The 22,066-nt window shown below is 36.3% G+C and overlaps 1 protein-coding gene across 3 annotated transcripts in view; it reads left to right on the top strand.

Moving 5' to 3' along the window:
• The window catches only part of DGKH (diacylglycerol kinase eta), a 184,812-nt gene that overhangs the window by 94,141 nt on the left and 68,605 nt on the right, over positions 1 to 22,066 (top strand). The window contains exons 5-11 of one of the 3 annotated variants that reach the window (XM_049701208.1): positions 10,286 to 10,390; positions 10,879 to 11,011; positions 15,350 to 15,456; positions 16,152 to 16,277; positions 19,753 to 19,855; positions 20,239 to 20,292; positions 20,980 to 21,139. In XM_049701208.1, coding sequence (XP_049557165.1) covers positions 10,286 to 10,390; positions 10,879 to 11,011; positions 15,350 to 15,456; positions 16,152 to 16,277; positions 19,753 to 19,855; positions 20,239 to 20,292; positions 20,980 to 21,139 — 788 coding nt within the window. Of the gene's footprint in view, positions 1 to 10,285; positions 10,391 to 10,878; positions 11,012 to 15,349; positions 15,457 to 16,151; positions 16,278 to 19,752; positions 19,856 to 20,238; positions 20,293 to 20,979; positions 21,140 to 22,066 lie in introns of those variants that run through there. The other 2 variants (XM_004274557.4, XM_033436729.2) reach the window with 2 other exon arrangements.

Below are 22,066 nucleotides of genomic sequence, written 5' to 3' on the forward strand. Positions count from 1 at the left end.
AGCTCATCTAACCCATTATCTTTGCCCATTGCTTAAGACATTAATATGCTCTGTGCTGCACTTATGTTTGACTTGTATTTATTATTATTTATTTATGTTTTGTGTGTGTGTATGTGTGTGTTTGACTTTTAGAATACAGTTGTGCAACAGACATGAAGTGGATGGAGTCCGAAAATAATCAGATGTTATTATCTAAGTGGAGAAAAGTGCTATAAAGGGGAGAATAGCACCTTGTGGTGGAGAGTGGAAGTGGGACCTTAGATAAGGTTATCAGGTTATTAGCTCTGATTTTCAAACACTTGGGTGTTGGACTCATGGGGAGCTTGCAAACTTGCAAACACTAAGCAAGCTACATGGAATTACACAGCTGATTTGTGTGGCCTGACTTTCAGTTCTGAATTCTTTTAATTCCCTTTGGTAGTTGTGAAATAGGCTTGCTTTATATTGGCAGTGTAAGTATTACTTGATTTTGGTCTGCTCTTAGAATGCTGATCAGTAATTTTTAGATCTTATTTTAAACCAATTTTGGTGAGCTAAGTGTATTTTTAGTGATATTTTAGTTATAAATACTATTACATAGTTAAATGAAGTTGTAGCTTAATTATTTACAGGAAATATTATTTTGTTATTGCTAGTCTGAAACTTGCTTTATCCTAACCCTTTTGTTTTCAATCGACATAATTGTTTTGATGACACTTGGTTTCTTAGAGTTGGACAGGTCAAATTATAGCACAAGAGATTTCACTTTCAGCAGGATTGTATGGTGCACATAAAGGCAGCTGAGAAACAAGCTCTACTTGTCTGGTTTAACAAGGAAAGAGGTTATGATATGAAGCCGGAAGTTCTGACTGTAAACTCTGGCTCTCCTATTTAACGAGTTTGTGATTTTAAACAGGCTAAATTTCTTTTTATCTATCACGTAGGCCAGCTATAGATACGGATGATTAACTGAGATAATGTATGTGACCATATTGACAGCAAGGCACTCTGAAAATGTAGGATGCTGCGGGAGTAATACTTCTGTTTATTTATCAACATGAGAGCCTCCTATTTTTAAGGAACTTAATTATTAATTCCTTTGAAGAAAAGTTGTTTACACCCATGGATATTAATTAAAATTGTGACTATAATAAGAAAATATAGTAGAGATGTCATTGATTTACCAGTTCATTATTGCAATATCAAAAGTTATGACTGTGTATTATATTTACTTTGTGGGTGTGGTAAGCTGAATAATGAACCCTAAAGGTGTTTACATCCTAATTTCTGTAACCTGTGAACACCCCTTTATATGGCAAAAGGGACTCTGTGGTTGTGATTATGTTACGGATCTTGGGAAGAGATTATCCTGGATTACTGGAGTGGGCCCAGTGTAATCACAGGGGTCCTTATAAGAGGGAGACAAGAGGAATCAGAGTCAGAGAAGATGAGACTGTGGAAGCAGAAGGTCGGAATGATGCAAGGAAGGTACCACAAGCCAAGGAATGCAGGCAGCCTCTAGAAACTGAAATAACAAGGACATAGATTCTCCCCAGAAGGGATGCAGCCCTTTGACACCTTTGATTTTAAACTTCTGACTACTACAGCTGTATGAGAATACTTTGTTATAGCAACAATAGGAAACTAATACAATAGGGATTGACTAACATGAATAATTATAGTTCATTTGAATTCTAAGAGACTTTTAGTACTGACTTGGATCCAAACTTTCTTTATTAGTCTTCAAAGAAACAGTGGTTTGTCATTGTACAAGTAATTTATCTATGTAAATGATACAGTAGCATACTCCAGCAGGTAACACTTATAGCCTTTCCTGGTAGACTCCCTGAAACCTTCGCCTTGTCTCTTTTTCCAGGGAGAGCAGGGAGAAGAGCACAACCTCAAAGGGACTGTCGTCTCTACCCTGTAAGATTTCACTATGTCCTTCTACCTTTGGCTCTCTAGTGAACCAGATGCTTCTGGGAAGTGACGGTTAGGACCATTAGTATGAAACAAAGCCTTAAAGACAAGATATTCCCATAAAGATGTTAAATAGGCTGGTTTCTTTTACAGTTTTTGTAAGGATTCTAAGACTATATAAATTATATAATGTTGAGTTCAGTTGCTCATTTGAAAAATATTTGGATTCTGCCAGCTTACGCGTCTCTGTTTTATTGTGTTAACATTTCATTAAATGCTTTTCAATAAAATTTTGATTTTAGAGCATTTTATATTTTTAAATTCAAGTAAAGGGTAACTTTGCTTTTTAGAAAGTGAGATCCTGTGGAAATACTGAGAATATTGGTACTGATAGTATTGACATCTGTGGTTCCTTTTTTCATGGAAACAGGTACCAGAATTTATGTTTTATTTATATTTGAGGAAAATCAAATTAGCACAGAAAACGACATTGTTATGAAGCCATGATTCCTTAGTCAACTTTTATGATCTACAGAACTAATCTTAAGCAGAGTCACTGAAACTCCAGAATTAGATGGAAGTAAAATTCGCACAGCTCTCTGCAGCTTGTCTCCACCCCATCTCAGTCAGCGATCAGAAGTCTTACTTCACTAGCTCCTGTGGACATCTTAGGTCACTTGAGAAAGGGAACCACGTTACTCATCTAATTTGAGTTTGCTATGGGAGAAAGAGGTAGGAGGTCAGAGGCTTGGGTCCTGGTGGGTATGGCCTGCAAGCTGAGACTTAAGACACCCACGTCCCTCATCTTCTTAGTTCCTTGAAGGGTTTTGCTTGGGGTTCCCAAACATTTGGTACATTTTTTTTTTTAATTGTGAAAAATTTCAAATATACACAGACTCAGGATAACTGTGATGAACGCTCACATGCCCACTGCCCAGCTCTTACTATTATCTAGATTGTTGCCACACTTGCTTCATCCATTCTCTCTTCCCTATTTTATCTGAAGTGTTTTAAAGCAGATCTTTCACATCATTGTATTGGCCCCTCATTCTTCAGTAGGCATCCCTTAAAATGCGGTTGTCAGTTTTAGCTCTACCTCTTTTCCATCTTTCTTCTCAAACAAAAGCCTAGGTATGGAGAAGCTGTGAAAGAGATTTACTGAGTTGACCATAGTTACTCAATTCAGTATTTTACAGTGAAGGAATAATCTTTTTTTTTTTTTAATTTGCTGTAACACTTTTTAAACTCCTCATGTAGGAAGTGGGTTACGTAATTGTGGAAAACTCATTGAGCTTCTAGATTTTTTTTTCTCTTCAATATGTTGTAACAAAATTAACACCAGACTTAATTTACAGAGATGATTGAAGAATCAATGTGTTACTGCCTTTTTGCCATAAGTCTGTAGTCAAGTGTTCTTGTAGATAAGAAGACACATATTCCTAGCAAAGATGTTCTGCTCTCATCCAGGAGTCTTTCCCTTTCCATAATTAGTAGATTTTTCAGAATAAATGTTTTATGTACTTACAAACAAATTTCCATTAGAATTTATTTTTTCAATACTTGCATTTTTTCGTAGAATCTTGCCCCAAGGGAGTAACGTTTCATATCTATGCTACAGAATTCTCAAATATTTATATCAATGTATAGGTAATTATTGTTGTAGTTTGATTTTTGAAATTAATATCATATCCAGATGATATATACCTTCTTCTTAGATAGGATAATAAGCAGCTTTGAGACAGGTTTCCTCAAGTCCATGACTAATGCCTCCCCCTTTATTATGAGAGCCTATGGGGACATTTGATATGTCCTACTCTACATTCCAGGAATGCCCACTAAGATCAGTAGGTTGTTATTCAGCTGAAAGGACTCATCAGCTAGGAGGATGACCACTCAGCCAAAAACAAAAGCGTAGAATGATTTTCAGATATCCTTTTTGACTCTTTCCATACTCTCCGTAAAGGGTCTGTGTGTGTTTGTTTATAAATCTAAACATGGTCCTAAACAGACATATGAAAAGATTTTTAGATCATTCTGAAAGAGAGTAGGGAAGACCTTAGTTCAACTACCCAGCAATGTGAATTAGCATCCTATTGGTATTTACATAGTGTGCTGCCTGCATAGCAAAATTTCTTTATAAATTCCAGCTGTAGATTGATAGGTTCTCACATGTATGTGAATTACCTGTTGATCTCGGTCTTACCATTAGTCCCTTACATCTTTATAAGTTATTTTACATTATTTTAGATATTGTGAAATTTGGGTTCCAGGATTTCATGGAACCTAGTCTTTCATCGTGAGCACTTAATGCAGACTCCACAGCGATTACAGCTATAAAATGAATAATGTTTATGGTATTGCGTCAGTATGAGAAAGTCTCTTCCTAATCTAAAATTCTTTTATTTTAATTATACTATCTGATTTAAATTACACTATCTGTTGAAAATACCTGTGGTACTGTCTTTGGTCTTGGTGCCAGAAATACATTCGTCGTGACCTTCTGTACTTTTATTAGTCTCCTGTTAAACTTCAGGCACCCTTAGGAGAAAATAAACCTTTATCGTCTGTCAACACCTCAGAAAAAATTACTCTTTAGATCAGTAGTTGTCACCTGAGAAAACCGATGGGGCTTGAGGCGACTGTAATAAAATAGGGAAGCACTGACCCTAGAAGGCAAAGGAGTCGTGGGAGTTCGTATAGGATTTGCAAATTCAGATGCCTCCATGGACCGTTACGTGTGTGGAGTGGCCAGCTGAAGAAAATAGATTTAAGCTGCTTGTATTGTGATGAGCAAAGAACCTGTCTAATGTGATGGATATTAACTTGTTGTTTTACAACACAGCACTTCATGGTTCAACAGAAATGGCCACAAAAACCTCGGAGATCACCACTTTGTAAACTCTGTTATATCACGTGGGGTGCTATAGGTGGGAGGCTATTACAGATGGGTCCCACACAAAGAAATATTACTAGGGGCAGATGAGACACTGGAAATTTGGGAGCAGAAGGGTGCAGAAAAGGGAGATAGGGGCCCATAAAGATTAAGAGCACTTTCTTTACATTATTTTAGACCAGATCCTGCTTTGACTAATGGGAAAGTTGGATGCTTCTGTTACCTACCCTTCGTGGTTGATAAACGGGTGTGCACCAGAATTACCTGTATAGCTTTGCCAATGTACAGTTATTTCCATCTGAAATTATCCACGTCTCCCCCCAGACTAAGATTTTGATCCACCAAATCTAATTTGGAGCGTGGTTGTCTATGTTTTGAAAAAACTCTTGTCTTGATTCAGGTACAAACACATCATTAAAGACCTATGCCCTTGGATGTAGTGATCCCTATTTACTCTTTGAAGTATCTCTGCTCTCAAAATACATAAGATGTATTTTGTAGAACACTACATATGTGTGGAGTGTTTTGCAACTACGTTGCAGTTTGGCACATTTAAGCTGTTAAAGTGAATTACTTCATTCCAAAAATGAAGAATGGAAAGAAAAGGAACATATATAATTTAAGAGATGGATATAGACTTTATGAGGAAGGATGGAAGAGGAATATTAAGACTGAGCTTTAGGTAATTTCAGGTATAGCAAACCTAGTGTTATAAAGACACGTGTTTATACCTGATGGGGCTTTAACAAAAGTCAAATTATATCCCCTAAGTTATAGTAAGTATAGACAACAAACATTGTTATAGCACAACTAAACTTTTTGTTTGTCCTGCTCTCCAAGAAAGGCTTCTCACTGCAAATGAATCCTTATTTCAGTCAGGGCTATTCAGGATTGATCACTAAAGATACAACAATAAGTATGCCAGGGTGCGGATGTGATCAGTATGTTGTAAACAACTTTAGATTAGAAATAAGCATTTTTGAACAGAAGAAGTTGTTGGACCCTTAAAGTTACACAGAAGGTTGCAGAATTTCCTTCATTGCAGAATCAGAAATCTGAGTTAAAAGGAGGAACCCTCTATCTTGAACAGTTTAGGCATGATACCTACTAGAGACGGCATTCTGAACTCTTTCACTGCTGTACTGGGATCTCATGCTCTTTGGTAAGCCTTTTGCCGTTATATTCCTGCTTTGGGTAAGGTTAGACGCAGTGCATTGAAGGGGAGGGGAGACCATTTCTTCTTAATGAGTTTGTTGATGTTTTCCTAATGTCTTCTAAGGCATAGGTCATTATCTTTATTTCTATTTTGGTGGTTTGCTAGTCAGTGACTATTCCGTTGGCAAAATGCCTCCGTTTTTGTCCTAAGCTCCTGTTACTTTTGTCTGTGTACCGCACTTACACAAGAAATATATACCTTATAGAAGAAAGCTGTAAACATGTACGTCATCCCTGTCAGCGCTGAGAATAATTGTGATGCTAATATTTAGTGAGGCTTGGCTTGTAACAGACACTGTGCTGAAGGCTTTGCTTGGGTTGTCTCTCTAACCCACACCACACTCAGCAGAGCTCTTGCAGATACGAAACTGAGGCTCAAGGAAACGTTCATAGCCACACACGTAAGAAGGGATGCTGTTGGTATTCATCCTGAGTCCGTCTGACTCCAGGGTTTAGGCAGTGAATCACTCTGCTGTTACATGAGTGGTTTCCAGTTGGGAATTTGCAATAAAATATCTTTAGAACACAGGTTCCCAAAGTTGGCTGCACTTCAGACTCACCTGGGAGTTAAAAAAAATAAAACAAAAACTGGTAGGTGAGTCCCATCTTCATAGGTTCTGAGTTCATTGGTATGGAGCATGGCCTGGACGTTGGGGTTTTTAAAAGTCTCCCATGTGATTTTAAAGTGCAGCCAAGTTGGAAAACTCCAGCTTTGGAACAGTGCAAAGTTTTAAATTCTAAATTCCCATTCTTCTGTTAGTAAAAAAATTAAAGAATGTTTTTGTTACTGAAACACTACCTATTTACTTTAGAAACCATAAAACAACCAAAAAAAATCATATTTAAATTATCTGCAATTCTTTCACTGAAAGATAACCAGTACGGTATTTGGGGGTTTTTTCCTGTGCATGTTTATATATTTAAAGGCTTAACCATAATGGTACTCTTTGATGGAATTTTATATATTTAATGCCAGATTGTTTTATATCTGTTTTATGTATTTACATGCTTTCCCAGACTGAGAAATTCTTGATCCTTATACAACATAATAGTGTTGTTGGATTAACCCTTAGAGGCCAGTAACTCTCAAAGTAGAACAATATCTCTATTCCTGTGGAGTTTGTATATTATTTGAAGTAGCACTTAGAAAACGAATTTAGATGTCTTTCCTTTGTACTCCATCTTATATAGCACTTTTTCGGACAGGCAAATCTTGGTTTACTTACCCATTTCCCTTATAGATTGGTAAGGCAAAGCCCATATGGTTGGTTTGTATGCCCAGGCTCTGGCATGCAGTAAACACTCAATAAATGCTGGGGTGGATGACAGGTGTATTTCCCAGGACCTGAGATGGGAGTGGTGGTTATAGTTTGAAGAAACTAATTACTGACGTAAGTTCAGAAGTGCCTGAAAAAAGTCATTTGGGAATGTTGCGGTAGTGGGAAGAGAGGGTAAAAGTAAGGGTTAAGATGAGGCCAGGGGCTAGGGGACACTTTAGGATAGATAAACTGCAGATCCTTCAAGAAAGTTAAAGAGTCCTCTAGTTCTAGAAACATCCTGGCTTTGGCCCCCAACAGGCTCAGAGAGTCTTCCCTGGGAATAGCCCCCACCTCTATCCTTCCATCTCCCCACCCTACTCCCTTGTCCTAATAAAAAGGCTTTCAGAATTTCAGATAAATTTCAGATAATTTTCAGAGTCTGCGGCTCCTCAGATATTTTCCTGACAAAGATTTGGATGAGGTACTACTGTAGTGTAATGAGGTTCAGGGAGGATACAGCTAGAGCCTGTCAGTTAGCAGATGGGACTGTTGGCATATTCTTTTCTACAAAGGTCAGCGATGAGGAAGAATTTAAGTAAAAGCTGGGGAGGGGACTCAGAGCATTGGAGGCCTGAGGAGTGATTAGCCCAGAGAGGAAAGGGACAATCTGGGAGACGTTACAGGCTTGCTTGGTAAACCAGCCTTGTCTTCAGTTGGGCCGAGGCTGCTCCCTGAGGTATTTTTCACCCTGCAGCCACAAAGCGAGACATCTCTGCATCGCACGATTTATGAAGGATTTTCTTTCCTTGTGTCAACATCTTATAGTGTAACTTTATAATAGATTTCTTAATCACAAGGCTTGTAAATCACAATTATTTATAATTTCTGTTTGGCTCTTAAAAACTTAGCTTTTATTTTAAGAATATGTCATGATCTTTACTTATTACTGCCTATTTTAAAACACATTTTTTTTAAAAAAAGAGAAATTGCAAATGTAAACGTTTTACTTCGTCAGCGTATGAGGTACATGCATGATTTATGTTGCCGAAATCCTTTAGAGTTGAGGCATTTTTGTAGTTCCAAAAGCTACAAGAAAAATTAGAAGCTATTTCTCTATCCTTTCCCCTCTTTTTATTGAATTCACAATGGCTTTTAAAGAATAGAAAGGCATTAAAGATAGTTAAAACCATCAGACATCCTGCTTTACTTAGAATTCAACAAAAAAACAAAATTGAAGAATAAAATAGCCTGGTTTATTTACCTAAGTAATACATGTCTCACTCACTCTAAGATCTTAATGAGAGAGAGGGAATCCTTAGCGTTACATCATATAGTATAGCAGAAAATTTAAATAAAACATGCTAGAGGTGATATTTATTCAGATAAATATCAGATTGATTCAGTCAGTCCATTGACACACAGAGATTTCTGGAGTGCTGTGCCAGTCATCAGAGCCAGGGGTGTATTATGATTTAATGGTCCCTCTCTGCGGCATTTCATGAGCTGTCCTAGAAAAACATTTTGAAGCAATAAAGCATCCATTTGGCTCCTAAGTAATGAGGGAGGCATTGCTCTTTGCATTAACTATTTATTGAGGAAGAGGAGTGACCAATTGCTAATAAGCTTTATCCAAGGAGCGTAGTGGAAAACAGAAGAAAATGCAAAAGTGAGGTTCTGTTCAATTTCATATGCAATTAACAAATATCCAGTGCTGAATGGTTAATGCTCGACATCCATGTGACGTCTGGCCGGCTGTATTTAAGCATGAGTGCCTGTCCAGTGTATTAAAGGCCCCTTAGTCTATGGAAGGATTGTGTAGCCTAAACTAATGAGAGATGAGAGGAAGCAGTGACTGGTGAGTAGCTACAACTGCGCTGAGCTCTATAGCTTTGAATAATGGACTTATTTTCTAAGATGAACACTAGTGATTGAGGCTTGCTAGTTTACTCCTTTTGGGAAGGGTTCCTTTTTTTTTAGAGATAATTATTGCTTTTCCGTAACTTGGGAAATCTGCTCTCTCTACCGCAATATGTAGATTATCACTTGATCAAATGGCTTTTAACCTGGGAAAATTTCTAATTTTCTCTACAAGTAAATATATAATTTATTATTTGGAAATAGGTTCTAGGTGGGAATGTAACATATTGCGTTTCTTTCACAAATAAGTAAATGGTCTCTTCTTTGACGTAAATGCTTAAAATTTAGCAACTTCAAGGTTGCAACCAGAATATTGTATTCACACATAAATAGGGCCTGCTTTCAAGTCATTTCAGAATCTTACTTGGAAGTTTCTGATGCTATAACAGCATGAAGTTTTATTCCTCTTGCTTTAAGATTCTTGATATAATTAATTTGCCTTCTTTGGTAACATGATAAAAAGATGAAAGTCACAATTATTTTCATCCCTTAAAGCCAAGTAAAGGACTTATATGCTAATTCTTCTTCCCTGTTCTCGCTAAAAAGTAGTACAGTGGAGTTCTACACAATGGGAAGAAAATCCGTCACATAAATCATATTAAAATAGGCCATGGAAAGGATCTGTAAACCCAACATTATTTAAAGTAGAATAGTCTTGATACTATTATAAACCAATTATGAAATCATTTAATAGTGAATTCCTTTGATTTTTCAAAATTTCCATATTGAAAAATATGGGTTAATTCTAGCTTACTATGAATTATTTTGATTTCTATTTAGAATCCATTTTCAAGATATATTACATGAAACAAGAATATCCTGCTTATACGAGTTCATAGCCTTGGGTAAAAGGCTAGAAAGCCTGATAAGTAAATAGCATTGAAGGCAAAGAGAAGAAAAGTCTCCTTAGACTTTTTCTTTCCTGGACCACCTGGTATCACACTGAGAACTAAATCCATTTACCTTACAGAGAATCTTACTTTCTTCATCAAGGAAGTAAAGACTCAAGAGATTAGAAATGGTACCACCTTGTAAGCTGTTAGGTCTTGCAATAATCTCTCTTTGTTGGTTAATAACAATCAGGTTGCACTATCCCTTTCAGATAATCACTCCATTCAGAAGACTAATGCTTTGCGCTGAGAATAGGAAAGAGATGGAGGATTGGATCAGCTCGCTGAAGTCTGTACAGACCAGAGAAACTTACGAGGTAAAGTAGCCTCTCTCCTGTCATCTCGTGTTCTTAGAGAATAAATGTGAACCGTAGCGCTTAAGTTATATTCTGCGAAAAAAAAAAGTATGTCTAGATTCATTCAGCAACTTGTTTAAACCTGGTACTGATTTTTTTTTTTAAGTTAAAGCAAAGTGTTTTAGTTTTAAAAATTGTGAATTTGAGGGCTTCCCTGGTGGCGCAGTGGTTGAGAGTGCGCCTGCTGATGCAGGGGACACGGGTTCGTGCCCCGGTCCGGGAAGATCCCACATGCCGCGGAGCGGCTGGGCCCGTGAGCCATGGCCGCTGAGCCTGCGCGTCCGGAGCCTGTGTTCCGCAACGGGAGAGGCCACGACAGTGAGAGGCCCGCGTACCGCAAAAAAAAAAAAAAAAAATTGTGGATTTGAAATTGTAATCATAACTATATACATTCCAAACGTAGTCCTGTTCTCTTGTTTTGCAAATCTGTGCTAACGTCTCATTTCTAGGTGGCCCAGTTTAATGTGGAACATTTCTCAGGGATGCATAACTGGTACGCCTGCTCCCATGCCCGACCCACTTTCTGTAACGTCTGCCGAGAGAGTCTTTCTGGGGTCACCTCCCATGGCCTGTCCTGCGAAGGTACGGTAACATCCAGGGTTTGTTCTCCCTTGACACTGACCTTACTGTAAACACGCTGCCACGGGTACATCTGTGAACAGAGAAACGTCATCATAGGAAGACATTTCCCTTGGGTGGAAGCAGTAGCTGGGAGCGTGTCAGTGGGACCAGAGTGTTTTAATTTTACTGTGGCTTAAAGTGAAGGTCTGCACACATAGGACCAACTTGGAAAATATTTTGGCTCAGGAAAAGATAACATAAAATCATTTGAAGGGACGTATAAATCAAAATGTAGCATTTCCCTCCTGAGGAACTAGCAACTACCCTTAAAGAAAATTCTTTAGACTTTGGGTATCCTTCTAATTTTCTAGTATTCTTTTTCTGTTCTGTTTAATTACAGAGAACAAAACTTTCTGTGAGGACAGTATGTACTTTTTGGAAGGATTTAGATTGTTACTTATGTTGCATTGTTTTAAATGTTTTATTTCATTTATGTTTAATTTAAACGGATGTCATCCTTTTAAATTTCTTTAAAGTTTTCTAAAAATAAGGTCTATGCTGCTGTTCTCATCGCAGGATTTGTGAGTTATTTTTAAATTTAAGAACAGCAACCACTTAAAAGAAATACATTAATAGTCAACAAGAGAAAACTCATACGTTCTTTAGATTTATTTAATCTAATACCTCAGTGATTCCATCACTGTGTACTACTTTTGAACTACATATAATACCATTATTTAGCTTTTCTCTCTAATACAAAAAATTCTTAGGTAATCTTGTAATAAAACTATATCATAAGTAAATAATAAAATAGAAATGGAGTCATAGTTTTAATTCATTTTAAATTACAAAATCCAAGATATGTCAGTACTTCAGCTATTTAATATGACAATGACACAGCCTAGTGGATAAGAATAGAGCTCTGTAGTTAAACCCTGTGGGTTCCAATTCCAGTTTTACCACCACAAACTATGACCAGGAGTAGTTTAACCCTTTTAGACTTTTGCTTCCTCATCTGTACAATGGGGATAATAGTCATTTATACCTCACAGAGTACTATGAAAATGAAATGAGAGAGTACCTACAATAACACTACTTTTCTAGTCAAATATATGGTAGACATTTGTGATTGCGTTATATAAGAAGTTCACCAAGTAAACAATTACAGATTGCATCATGGCTTGATGCATTAAAATTCATGAAAATGAGAATTTGGAGGAGGCATTAAACTTTTTTTTAGATTTAAAGAATGATTGCAAACAAAGATATAATTGGTCTTTATGACTTTAGTGATCTAAAAGTGTTCCTGTAACTCTACTAGGGCTGTAATATTATATGGGGTTATTTTGAAGGTCTTTTTACTATTACCTTATAGTCTATTATCCTCAAAATGCTAAAAAAAAAAATCAGATCTAAAATAGCCTTAGATCTGATCTGTGGTATCCTTCTGTTTTGAGAGTTATGTGTTATTAAATATAGTTAACTGTTTAGGAATTGAAGTTAATAGTGGGATGACTGAATATTTTTCTAAGCATTTTAAAAGAAAAATGAAAATTATATTAGCTGGTGAGAATAAAAAACTTCAAAGTCTTTAAATACATGTGTTAACATTATTCTATTACTAAGTAAGTTCCTGACTTTTTTAAAGTCTCAATTATAGTATTTTTAAATTATATTTTTAGGGGAATATATGTTAGTATTCATTTTCTCTGCTAATAAAAATTTTAAATCTGCAGCGTCTTGCCCATGGAGTATTTTTAAAACTGCAGCAGAAGGTTTTAAAAATCCCAAGGGTTTTATGAATATACAAAAAAGTTGCCTTTTTATTTTATGAGACTGTAGTTATTTAGGATATTTTTACTGTAAGCAAAGTTAAACTTTAGAAACCCCCTTGAAATCTGAATAAACTGTTGCTTGATAAAACTAAGGGCTTAAAATACAAGATGCTTTAAAAGTTATAACAGAGATGCAAATACAGGAAAAATTCATTCAACAATGACAATGAATAACATTGTATTAGAATGGAATCTCGCTTCCAGTGTGTAACGCCACCACTAAATTTACTTAATCTTTCTGCCCTTGTTTTCACAGTAAAGAGTCTGTACTGATTTGTCTTGTGTTGAATAATAACTAAAATTATGATTTTAAAGCCTTGCATATGCAAAATATATTAATGAAAAATAGAAAACAGAAAATACATTTCATAAATAATCCCCTAAGTCAATTGAGAATGTTAATTATAATTTCAGAGCATAATTGTGCTTCACAGTTATTTATACAGCACTCTAAGAATAAAAAGTTAAGTGGTGATTTTTTTTTTAAATCAACAGCATAAATATCTCCACATGGGTACTTATTTTTATGTTAAGTACCCATGAACACTTACAAAGTGGTAAAGATTGAATATTGCAATAAAGAATCATAATTTGTTTCATGTCACTGTATTTTTTATGTTTTATGGTTTTAAAATAATGAATTTACAGGTCAGGAAAAAGTGCCTTATTTCAGAATAACTTGTTAGGAGAAAATTAATTGTCAGCTAATTACTAGGCACAAATTAAGGTGCCTAGTAATCAAGTCCATTCCTTAGTGTCCATAGTTACAGCTCAGTTTGTTTTATTTTTATCATTATATGTTGTATATGTTGCATTAAGCAACTTTGTAATTCTCAAGGCTCATTGCATGAAGAACTTTATTATTACAAAAGTGATTTTTATTTTTAATGAGCTGTTTGATTTTTAATGGCAAAATCTTCAAAAAGCCATGAAATTATACTCTGTTGCCCTCTTTTTACTTCCTTCTTTACCTCTTAGAAAAAATACTGTTAACATCAAGTACTTATTTGTACTTAAAAAGCAGCCTGCTTTTTAAAACTAAAACTAGAACCATGCTCTTGAGAAATACAGTAACAGATGACAACATTTAAATAGTTTAAAATATTAAATAATTTAAAAGTCACTTGGAGCAAAAAGGAACGGTCATGCTAAATTTTTTTTTCAAACTAAGCTAATTTCCTATGGTGCTGTTTCTTTATACTGTTGTTTATCAGCAGTAAAATTCAGTTGAAAACTTGTTTCCTATACGAAGTCTGTGCTTAGTCACAAAGTCATTTATAACAAAAATAGTATGATTTCTAGGAAAGAACTTGTCATTGTACACAAAAGAGCAGGTAAATGAAACATTGCCAGTGTCTATAGACTAATATTTTTAAAGGAAAAACCAGCTCAATTTAAGTGGCCATTTATATATCGGCTATTCATGATACTTGAAGCATTCTGAACATTTGGCTATAGGCATCTTAGTTATTTTACTTGACCCTTTCGTTTTCATGTTACATCAAACTAGGACAATTTAAAGAGAATGGTGCGTAACCCGTCATTTCAAATTTGTTAATGATTTACTGGTAGAAATTCCAAAACCATGTGATAAGGAGCCGCCTGAAAAGTCAGAAACTCTTTTATAATAACATCAGTATCCATTAACGCTTGGATAATGTGTGTCCCTAGAGGGATGGATAAGCTTAGTAGGAGTCAAGTTCTGATTTTCATAAGCAAGAGTTAATTTTTCAAATCATCTGTGGTTTATTTGTCTTTTCATGTATGTGCGGCTTCTGTCTCGGTTGTTTCCTCTTACTTCTCCTTTGCAGGCACCTTTTTGATAGTATGGCCTGGGTGAATTAGCGATGCCTGAAGTAGGAACGTCACTTCATCATTCCTTTCTTCTACATTGTCATGTAGTCATCCCAACAGGATACTTTCAAGACAGTGCCATCTTTGTGACCCTCGTCAACCTATTTCCCATGATGCCTGGATATTTTCTTGACGTACTTGCACTTTAAAATTCCCCTGAATTATCTTGGTCTTTATCTCTCTGGTAGTTTCAAACTTTTGATTTAAGTATATTATACGTACAGAAAAAAGCAAATATCAGAAGTGTGCACAGCTTGTTGCATTTTCACAAATTAAACGCATTCATGTAGCCAGCACCCAGACTTAGAAACTGGCTGTTACCAGCCCTCCTGTATTACTGAATTTTATTTTCTTCTGTTGTGTGTATGTTGTCTCCCTCCTCCTCAATAATTTTTTTTTTTGCATTTATTTCCTTTCTTTTCTTCTTTTAGAGTAAGTGGAATCTCTTTAAGTAGCAATCCATAGCTTGATCAAAGTGCTTCATAAACACATAGCCATATTTGCTTTTTAGAATATCATTGAAGAGTAATAGAAGCTTTTACAAATATTGTTTTTCTTCTGCCCCCCCGACCACTTTAAAATTTCATGCTGTGATTTCCTTTCATTGTTGGTCCAAAAGTGCATATTCATTTAGCAATGGTTCACTTTTTTTTTTTTCTTTTTTTTTTAGTGTGTAAGTTCAAGGCTCATAAAAGGTGTGCAGTGAGAGCAACAAATAACTGCAAGTGGACGACCCTGGCCTCCATCGGGAAGGACATCATAGAGAACGAGGATGGGGTAAGCTCGTACTGTCTCCCATCTCTCCCCGGCACCTCCACCTCCGCTCTTTTATTCTCCTCTCCTGTGGAAATTAAGTGGGAGCGTCTATTAGTTCAATTGCGACAGAGGGTTCAGGGGAAGTGTTTATTATTATGATTAGATGGAAGGTTTTGGTTGATTGTGACTTTTTATTTTCAATCCAGTTCTTTGCAGCTTCCTTCAGCTCTTAAGTTTCAAGGGGAATGTTGTGTAAGGGCTTAGGAGTGGTCGCTGTGCTGGGCTGGTGCTGTGGACCCTTATCTGGCCAACTAAGTTATTCTTTAAGGCTCAGCTCAGCCGTTTACTCAGATGTTCACTCCTGAGACTTTGGGGCCTCCTCTCAGTGGTGCCCCCCACCTTCAAAACCTTGACTGCCTTGCATGTGAATCGCTGATAACACTTCGTGGTCACTTTATGATATTCTCTCTATGTGCCTTTCTCCTCAGCGAGACTGCAAATCCTGCAGGGCAGGGGTTTAGTCTTACTTATCTTTATATCCCTACAGTGCTCGGGGCATAATAGATGCTCAATAAATGTGGGGGAAATGAACGTATGCCACGAATGATACATGGTGCTGATTCCATAGAGTAAGAAATCATTGTATCTCTTCCCTTGGCTAAGAATGATGTCCTCCACGGTCTTTAATTTGACTGCCCTTTCTTCCTGCTGCACAGCTGGCTATGCCCCACCAGTGGCTCGAGGGTAACTTGCCCGTGAGTGCCAAGTGTGCTGTCTGTGAAAAAACGTGTGGCAGCGTTCTCCGTCTTCAAGACTGGAGATGCCTTTGGTGTAAAACGATGGTGAGAGTTTTATAATTATTTTCCATTTAAAATGTTTCTTTCTGTACCTTTTCCATCTGTGTGATTTAGAGACAAAGCTAAGAATTTATGGCAGAGCAGAGCCTGGTAGTACACGTACCCGTTTGTAAGGTTCATCTTTTTTCAAGATGCGTTCCTTCCACTCTGGTTACTTTTGCAAATGCCCTTTTTGTGACACCTACTCTTGTCCCTTTGTGTGAGGACCTCTTTCCCACAGTTTTATTGTTTTTCATCGAGCTTTAGCCACCCTTAAGTGGTTTGCTGTTTTCAGCCTGTTTTACTACCTGTTGCCCACAGAAAGCCACCAAATTTTGATTAACAGGCCAAGTGTAAGTTTGCTACAATCCCGTGTGTGTTCTCCGAGAGAAAGAAGCCGAGTTCAGTAGGCTGTGCACTGATATAATTTAGGTTATATACATTTATGTTATATAAATAAGTAAATATTTTAAAACTTCTTTGCATGTGCAAGAAAGTGGTGAGAAGCAGACACAGCGTAACGTGGAGCCAACGGCAAGCAAGGGTCCCATCTCTGCCAGACTGTGTGAGGACTGGGCCTCCACCCTGCAGGAGGGCAGTCGGTGCAGGAACTCAGAGGGTGGCCTCACGCCCCTCAGAGGGTGACCTCACGCCCCTCAGAGGGTGACGTGGGACTAAAAGACAGCAGGACGAGGAGGCAGTGAGTGCTCACCTGAGCGCCGGGCGATGCTGTCTGATTACGATGCTGATTGCCTTGCTTTGGGGCAGAGTTGTTTGGTCGTGTTTTGAGTCTTGGAAGTTAGCCCCTCTCCCCCCAACAAAAAGACGGAAAACCATTGCTTTCAATAAGCACGGTGAAGATGAGCAAATGCAAGAGATGTGCGTGTGATATGTTGATTTCATAATCAATGCGATTGAGTCCATAGGCCACAGAGAAAAAGAAGTCCTATAATTTTTTAGTCAAGCCTGATAGACAATCTTGTGTTTCTTTTTTGTTTTTGGTTTTAATTTTTTTTGGCCGCGCTGCCCGGCACGCGGGATCTTAGTTCTCCACCAGGGGTGGAACCCATGCCCCCTGCAGTGGAAGTGAGGAGTCTTAACCACTGGACCGCCAAGGTAGTCCCCTCTTTTTCATTTTTGAATCGAACATGATTTTCTTCATCCCCATGCTTTTGTTATTCTTCATCGATTGCCTCTTTTATTGACATAGATGTTACTTTTTATTTCTTTTAGCCCATTTAATATAATATGCAGACTATATTAGATACCTCTCTTTGGAGTTTTGGTGCAACCCTAACCCTGAAAACCCCCTTCTGCTGTTCCTTATTTTAAAGGAGTGCTCACGTAAACAGGATTTTAAATCAAGATTCCATCCCACCTAATATTTCTTTTTTGGGGGGACAACCACTGATGTATGCATCTACCGCTATTTTTATTAGTCTGCATTTACTGAAGTCTATTTCTCTACTTCTGGAACTTCAGCTGTTCTTTTCTAATTTTTTGAAAAGAAAGCAGGTCATCTGTGTGATGAATTATTTTAGAAAGGTTTTGTGTAAGTTGTCTTCACCTGCAATATATAGGTCTCTACTTGTGTTTAGTCAGTAGTCTTTTTCTATTGTAGTTGATTTACAATGTTGTGTGAGTTTCGGGTATACAGCACAGTGACTCAGTTATACCTACATATATATGTTTATGTATTCTTTTTCAGATTCTTTTCCTTTATAGGTTATTACAAAATATTGAGTATAGTTCCCTGTGCTATATAGTAGGTCCTTGTTGGTTATCTATTTGATATATCATAGTGTGTATATGTTAATCCCACACTCCTAATTTATTCCACAGACATAGCAAACAAACTTATGGTAACCAGAAGGGAAAGCGGGGGAGGGATAAATTAGTCAGCAGTTTTTAAACTTTATTAAGTTTAACAGTAGGAGTTAGAAAAGCAGTAGGAGTTAAATTAGGTTTTTTACTTGCTTGTTCTACTCTCTGCCACATTTTAAAAATTTCACAAATGGGACAGAAGTATTATTATAGACTGTAGAAGGGATGATTCTGGAATGTCTTTCCTCTTTTTTCCTGGCAAACTTAAATATCACCTTTGCATGAAATCATTCCATGTGTCAGTTAGACATGCAGGTTTCTGGGCCGCCATCACTTTTGTTACATGCCTCTTAATCTTGTACTTCCTATACACTATCATTTATCCATTATGATACTTTGATGCCTTTAAAATATGAGTTTCTAACAGCAAAACATCTAGTGTCTAAACATAGTCACCTGGTTCAAAACAAAACCAAACCATAGTTCCACAATCCTAATAATTCTTAATTTTTCCAGCTGTTGTCCAATCTCTGGGCATAGTTTTACCTTTTCTGTAAAAATAGTGAAGATACAATTTTATCTCTGCTTTTCTCATTTAACATTGTTGTAATCATAGAGCAAAATACCCTATGATTCTCATACGTTTTAAATTCCTTTTAAAACTATCTGTGCCTGCTCATTTTTCTAAAATCCATTTGGATTGTTAATGATTATAAGTCATAACAGGAAATGGTCCAAAATTAGGTCATCAGCAGAACAAGAATCGCTATTAAATTTCAATTATTTTCTCAAAAGTTTTGATAAATACATGTTTAATTGATATGCCAGTTTTCTAAAAGGACTAATGAAATAAAGCCTTATTAAATAAGTGCTTTAGGAAGTGCCTGCTCTTACTAATAAAACATTTAAAGGCTCTCTAGCTGAGTACATAAATTATTCTAAATTGCCTGGGTCCTACTTGATACGTTTGCCCTGCTTGCGTGACCTTGAAACTTTTTGTTCTATAGAGTTAACACACTTGCTGAGTGCCTGTGATGTGTATCATTTTCCAAGGTGAGGGGGCAATAATAGGACCTTTTCCTTTTCCTTACAGAGCCAGAAGTCTAGCTGAGAACATAGGCACGGATGTACTTATAAGTATAATAACATGACAATATTATAAAAGATGTGTGAATAGAAACTTATAGATCACTGCAGAAAGAGCAGACACATTACAGATTGTATTAATCTTCATTAAATTCTATAAGAATTTTATAAGGTAGATGTCGTCATCATTTCCTATGGACAATTATATTGACACTCACTGGTTCGCTTCCCTTGTTCCTTCCCTCCTCCTCCCTTCCTTCCTCCCTTCCTCTGCACTTCTTCTTCTTCTCTTCCACTCTCCTTCCCTTCACCAGGCATTTATTGACTACATACTACTTGCCTGAGACAATCATGAAAACAGGCTGTACAGACCACATCAAATTCCCATCTCTAAAATGATTAGGCCATTCCTTAGAAGTATAAATATTGTGCCATTAAAGTAATTTATGAATTACTGAACATTTTGGGATGCACTTGGTCTTCATTTACCAGTTCCTTAGATATAATTTATACCATAATAAAACATTGATGTGTTTTTATGATTCCTGAAGGTTTATTTCATTGTTGTTAGGTACACACTGCCTGCAAAGATTTATATCATCCTATATGTCCACTTGGCCAATGTAGAGTATCTGTCATACCTCCAATTGCACTGAACAGCACCGATTCTGATGGTATGTAGCAGTAGTGTAAGTATGTATATTCCTGGTATATCAAATGTTGATATGTACATCTATTTTCCTATAGAATAAATAGAACTGTAATTGGTTATTCTGGTTAGTTTTTATATAATAATTCCATTTCAACTGCAGAACAGTACATTTAATTTATAAAAGAACGTTTTAAAATTAAGGTGTAAAAACATAACTGTTAACACAGTGCTGAAATTACAGTGTATAAGATTTACATTTCAGCAAATAAAATAAGATTGTTATTCTGTAACAAAATGCAATATGAAAAGATTAATTTTTTATAAGCAATTTTTCCCCCTCCGTAATTGAAGCTGCCCGTTAGCATAGCTCTTATTGAAATGTGTTTTCTTACCATTTCATTGTAGGAATTTATACTCCTATAAATTCATTCACTTTTTCTGGAATTTTACAACTTAATTGTACGTACTGAAGAACCTGTTTACAGCACTGGTTTTGGAATAGCATACTAATAACTTCCTTGTAAGCAAACCATATTACAAAAGGCTTTTACCATGAACTCTTATCAATGTTTTGCATCGATAAAGTGCCTTATGCTTTTCAAACTTTTTATGTAAATGATGCCAGAGGATATCATAGATATTATAAGCTGCAGAAAATATGATTTGTTAACCTGTGTTATTAACAGCCCCCCAACCAAACCCTGATATATCAAAGTTCTGTTATTTATTATAAAATTTAAAAATATTTTCTAAGGCCTTATCAAGGAGGAGTTAAATGTAATGCCGAAAATGAACATGAATCCTTTAACAATTGTGAATTTATAGACTATGATTGGTTTCTCTTAATAATTAAGTGTTGTTAAGGCAGGTGGTAGATCTCAATTTATGTATGATTAATACTTTTACCATCTTTGGTATGATTTTTCATTATAGTGCACATTTTAAAAGATAAGTTCTATGGTCTTAGTGTGTAAATAATAAACCTATCTCCTTTTGGGGGCGCTAAATGATAACATTGTTAAAGTAATAAACCAGGTTCTTTATTTATGAATTTATCTTTTTTCCTCTGAAGTTTTTTTAAGAGTTTAAAAAGAGAAAGCTGTACGTATTGATCTTGTGCTGTGTTTTGTTTCTTTTTTTTAACAGGTTTCTGTAGAGCAACATTTTCATTCTGTGTTAGTCCTCTATTGGTTTTTGTCAATTCTAAGAGTGGAGATAATCAGGGAGTAAAGTTTCTTCGCCGATTTAAACAGTTACTAAATCCAGCTCAGGTGTTTGATTTGATGAATGGCGGTCCTCATTTAGGGTAATTGATTATTGATAAATCTCGTTTGAATGATATGTAGCACTGAGCACGAAACACACTTGGTTTTTCAGCTGATGAAAATTGCAGATTCATCTCGACATCTCTGTGTTGATCTTCTGACATCTCCCTTTTCTTAAAGTTCTGATTATAAATTTTGACATAAACTTTTTGATATTTATATATCTTCCTTGAATGCTGAAAGTTCTAAAGTTTGTTTAGAAAATGTTTCAGAATATATCCTACATCAAACAATTCTGTTTGCTTAGCTCTACAAAGCAGATCAACTTGTGTAAATATAGAAATACAAACAATAACTTGAGAAAATGATTTGCATGGGAGGGTAGTACTGAGTTGTATATAATACAAATAATCAATTATTTAACCAAAGCACAGCTACTGTTGTGGGCCTCAAGGACAGGCCCTCAAGGATTTCAGACTCAGTTCCCATACATGACAAATGAGTACTTTTGTTCATTGTTCATTTCAAACTTTCTGGAATGTCATATAACCTAAAATCTGGGGGGAAAAGCTTAAATATATTTTCAAGAGGGAAAATATGCCTTGAGGCACTTTGAATACATTTTGTGCCTCAATTTGAATCATATATATACAGTGTATATATATGATTTTTGTTGAAGAGGCGATATTGTGTCATCTGACCCAAGAGCCTGTGATCTCCTTATAATTTACTTACGCCAACTCGGCTTTTCTCTTGGGTTCCACTGTCACCTTAAATCATAAACACAGAAGTAGAAATGAAGATTTTAGATACCAGTTCCTGAGAAGGCCTTTGTTTTTTGATTAATTAGCACTCTCCTATCTTCTCTGTTTCTCTCCTCAGTCTCTCTTTGTGCCTCTTTTCACTGTGTCCTTTCAGGGTCTTCCTTCTCGTTTCCATTGCCTTTTTCTTGCTGTCTCAAGCCCTTC

Source organism: Orcinus orca, chromosome 18 (assembly GCF_937001465.1).
Source record: "Orcinus orca chromosome 18, mOrcOrc1.1, whole genome shotgun sequence".
Lineage (NCBI taxonomy): Eukaryota > Metazoa > Chordata > Mammalia > Artiodactyla > Delphinidae > Orcinus > Orcinus orca.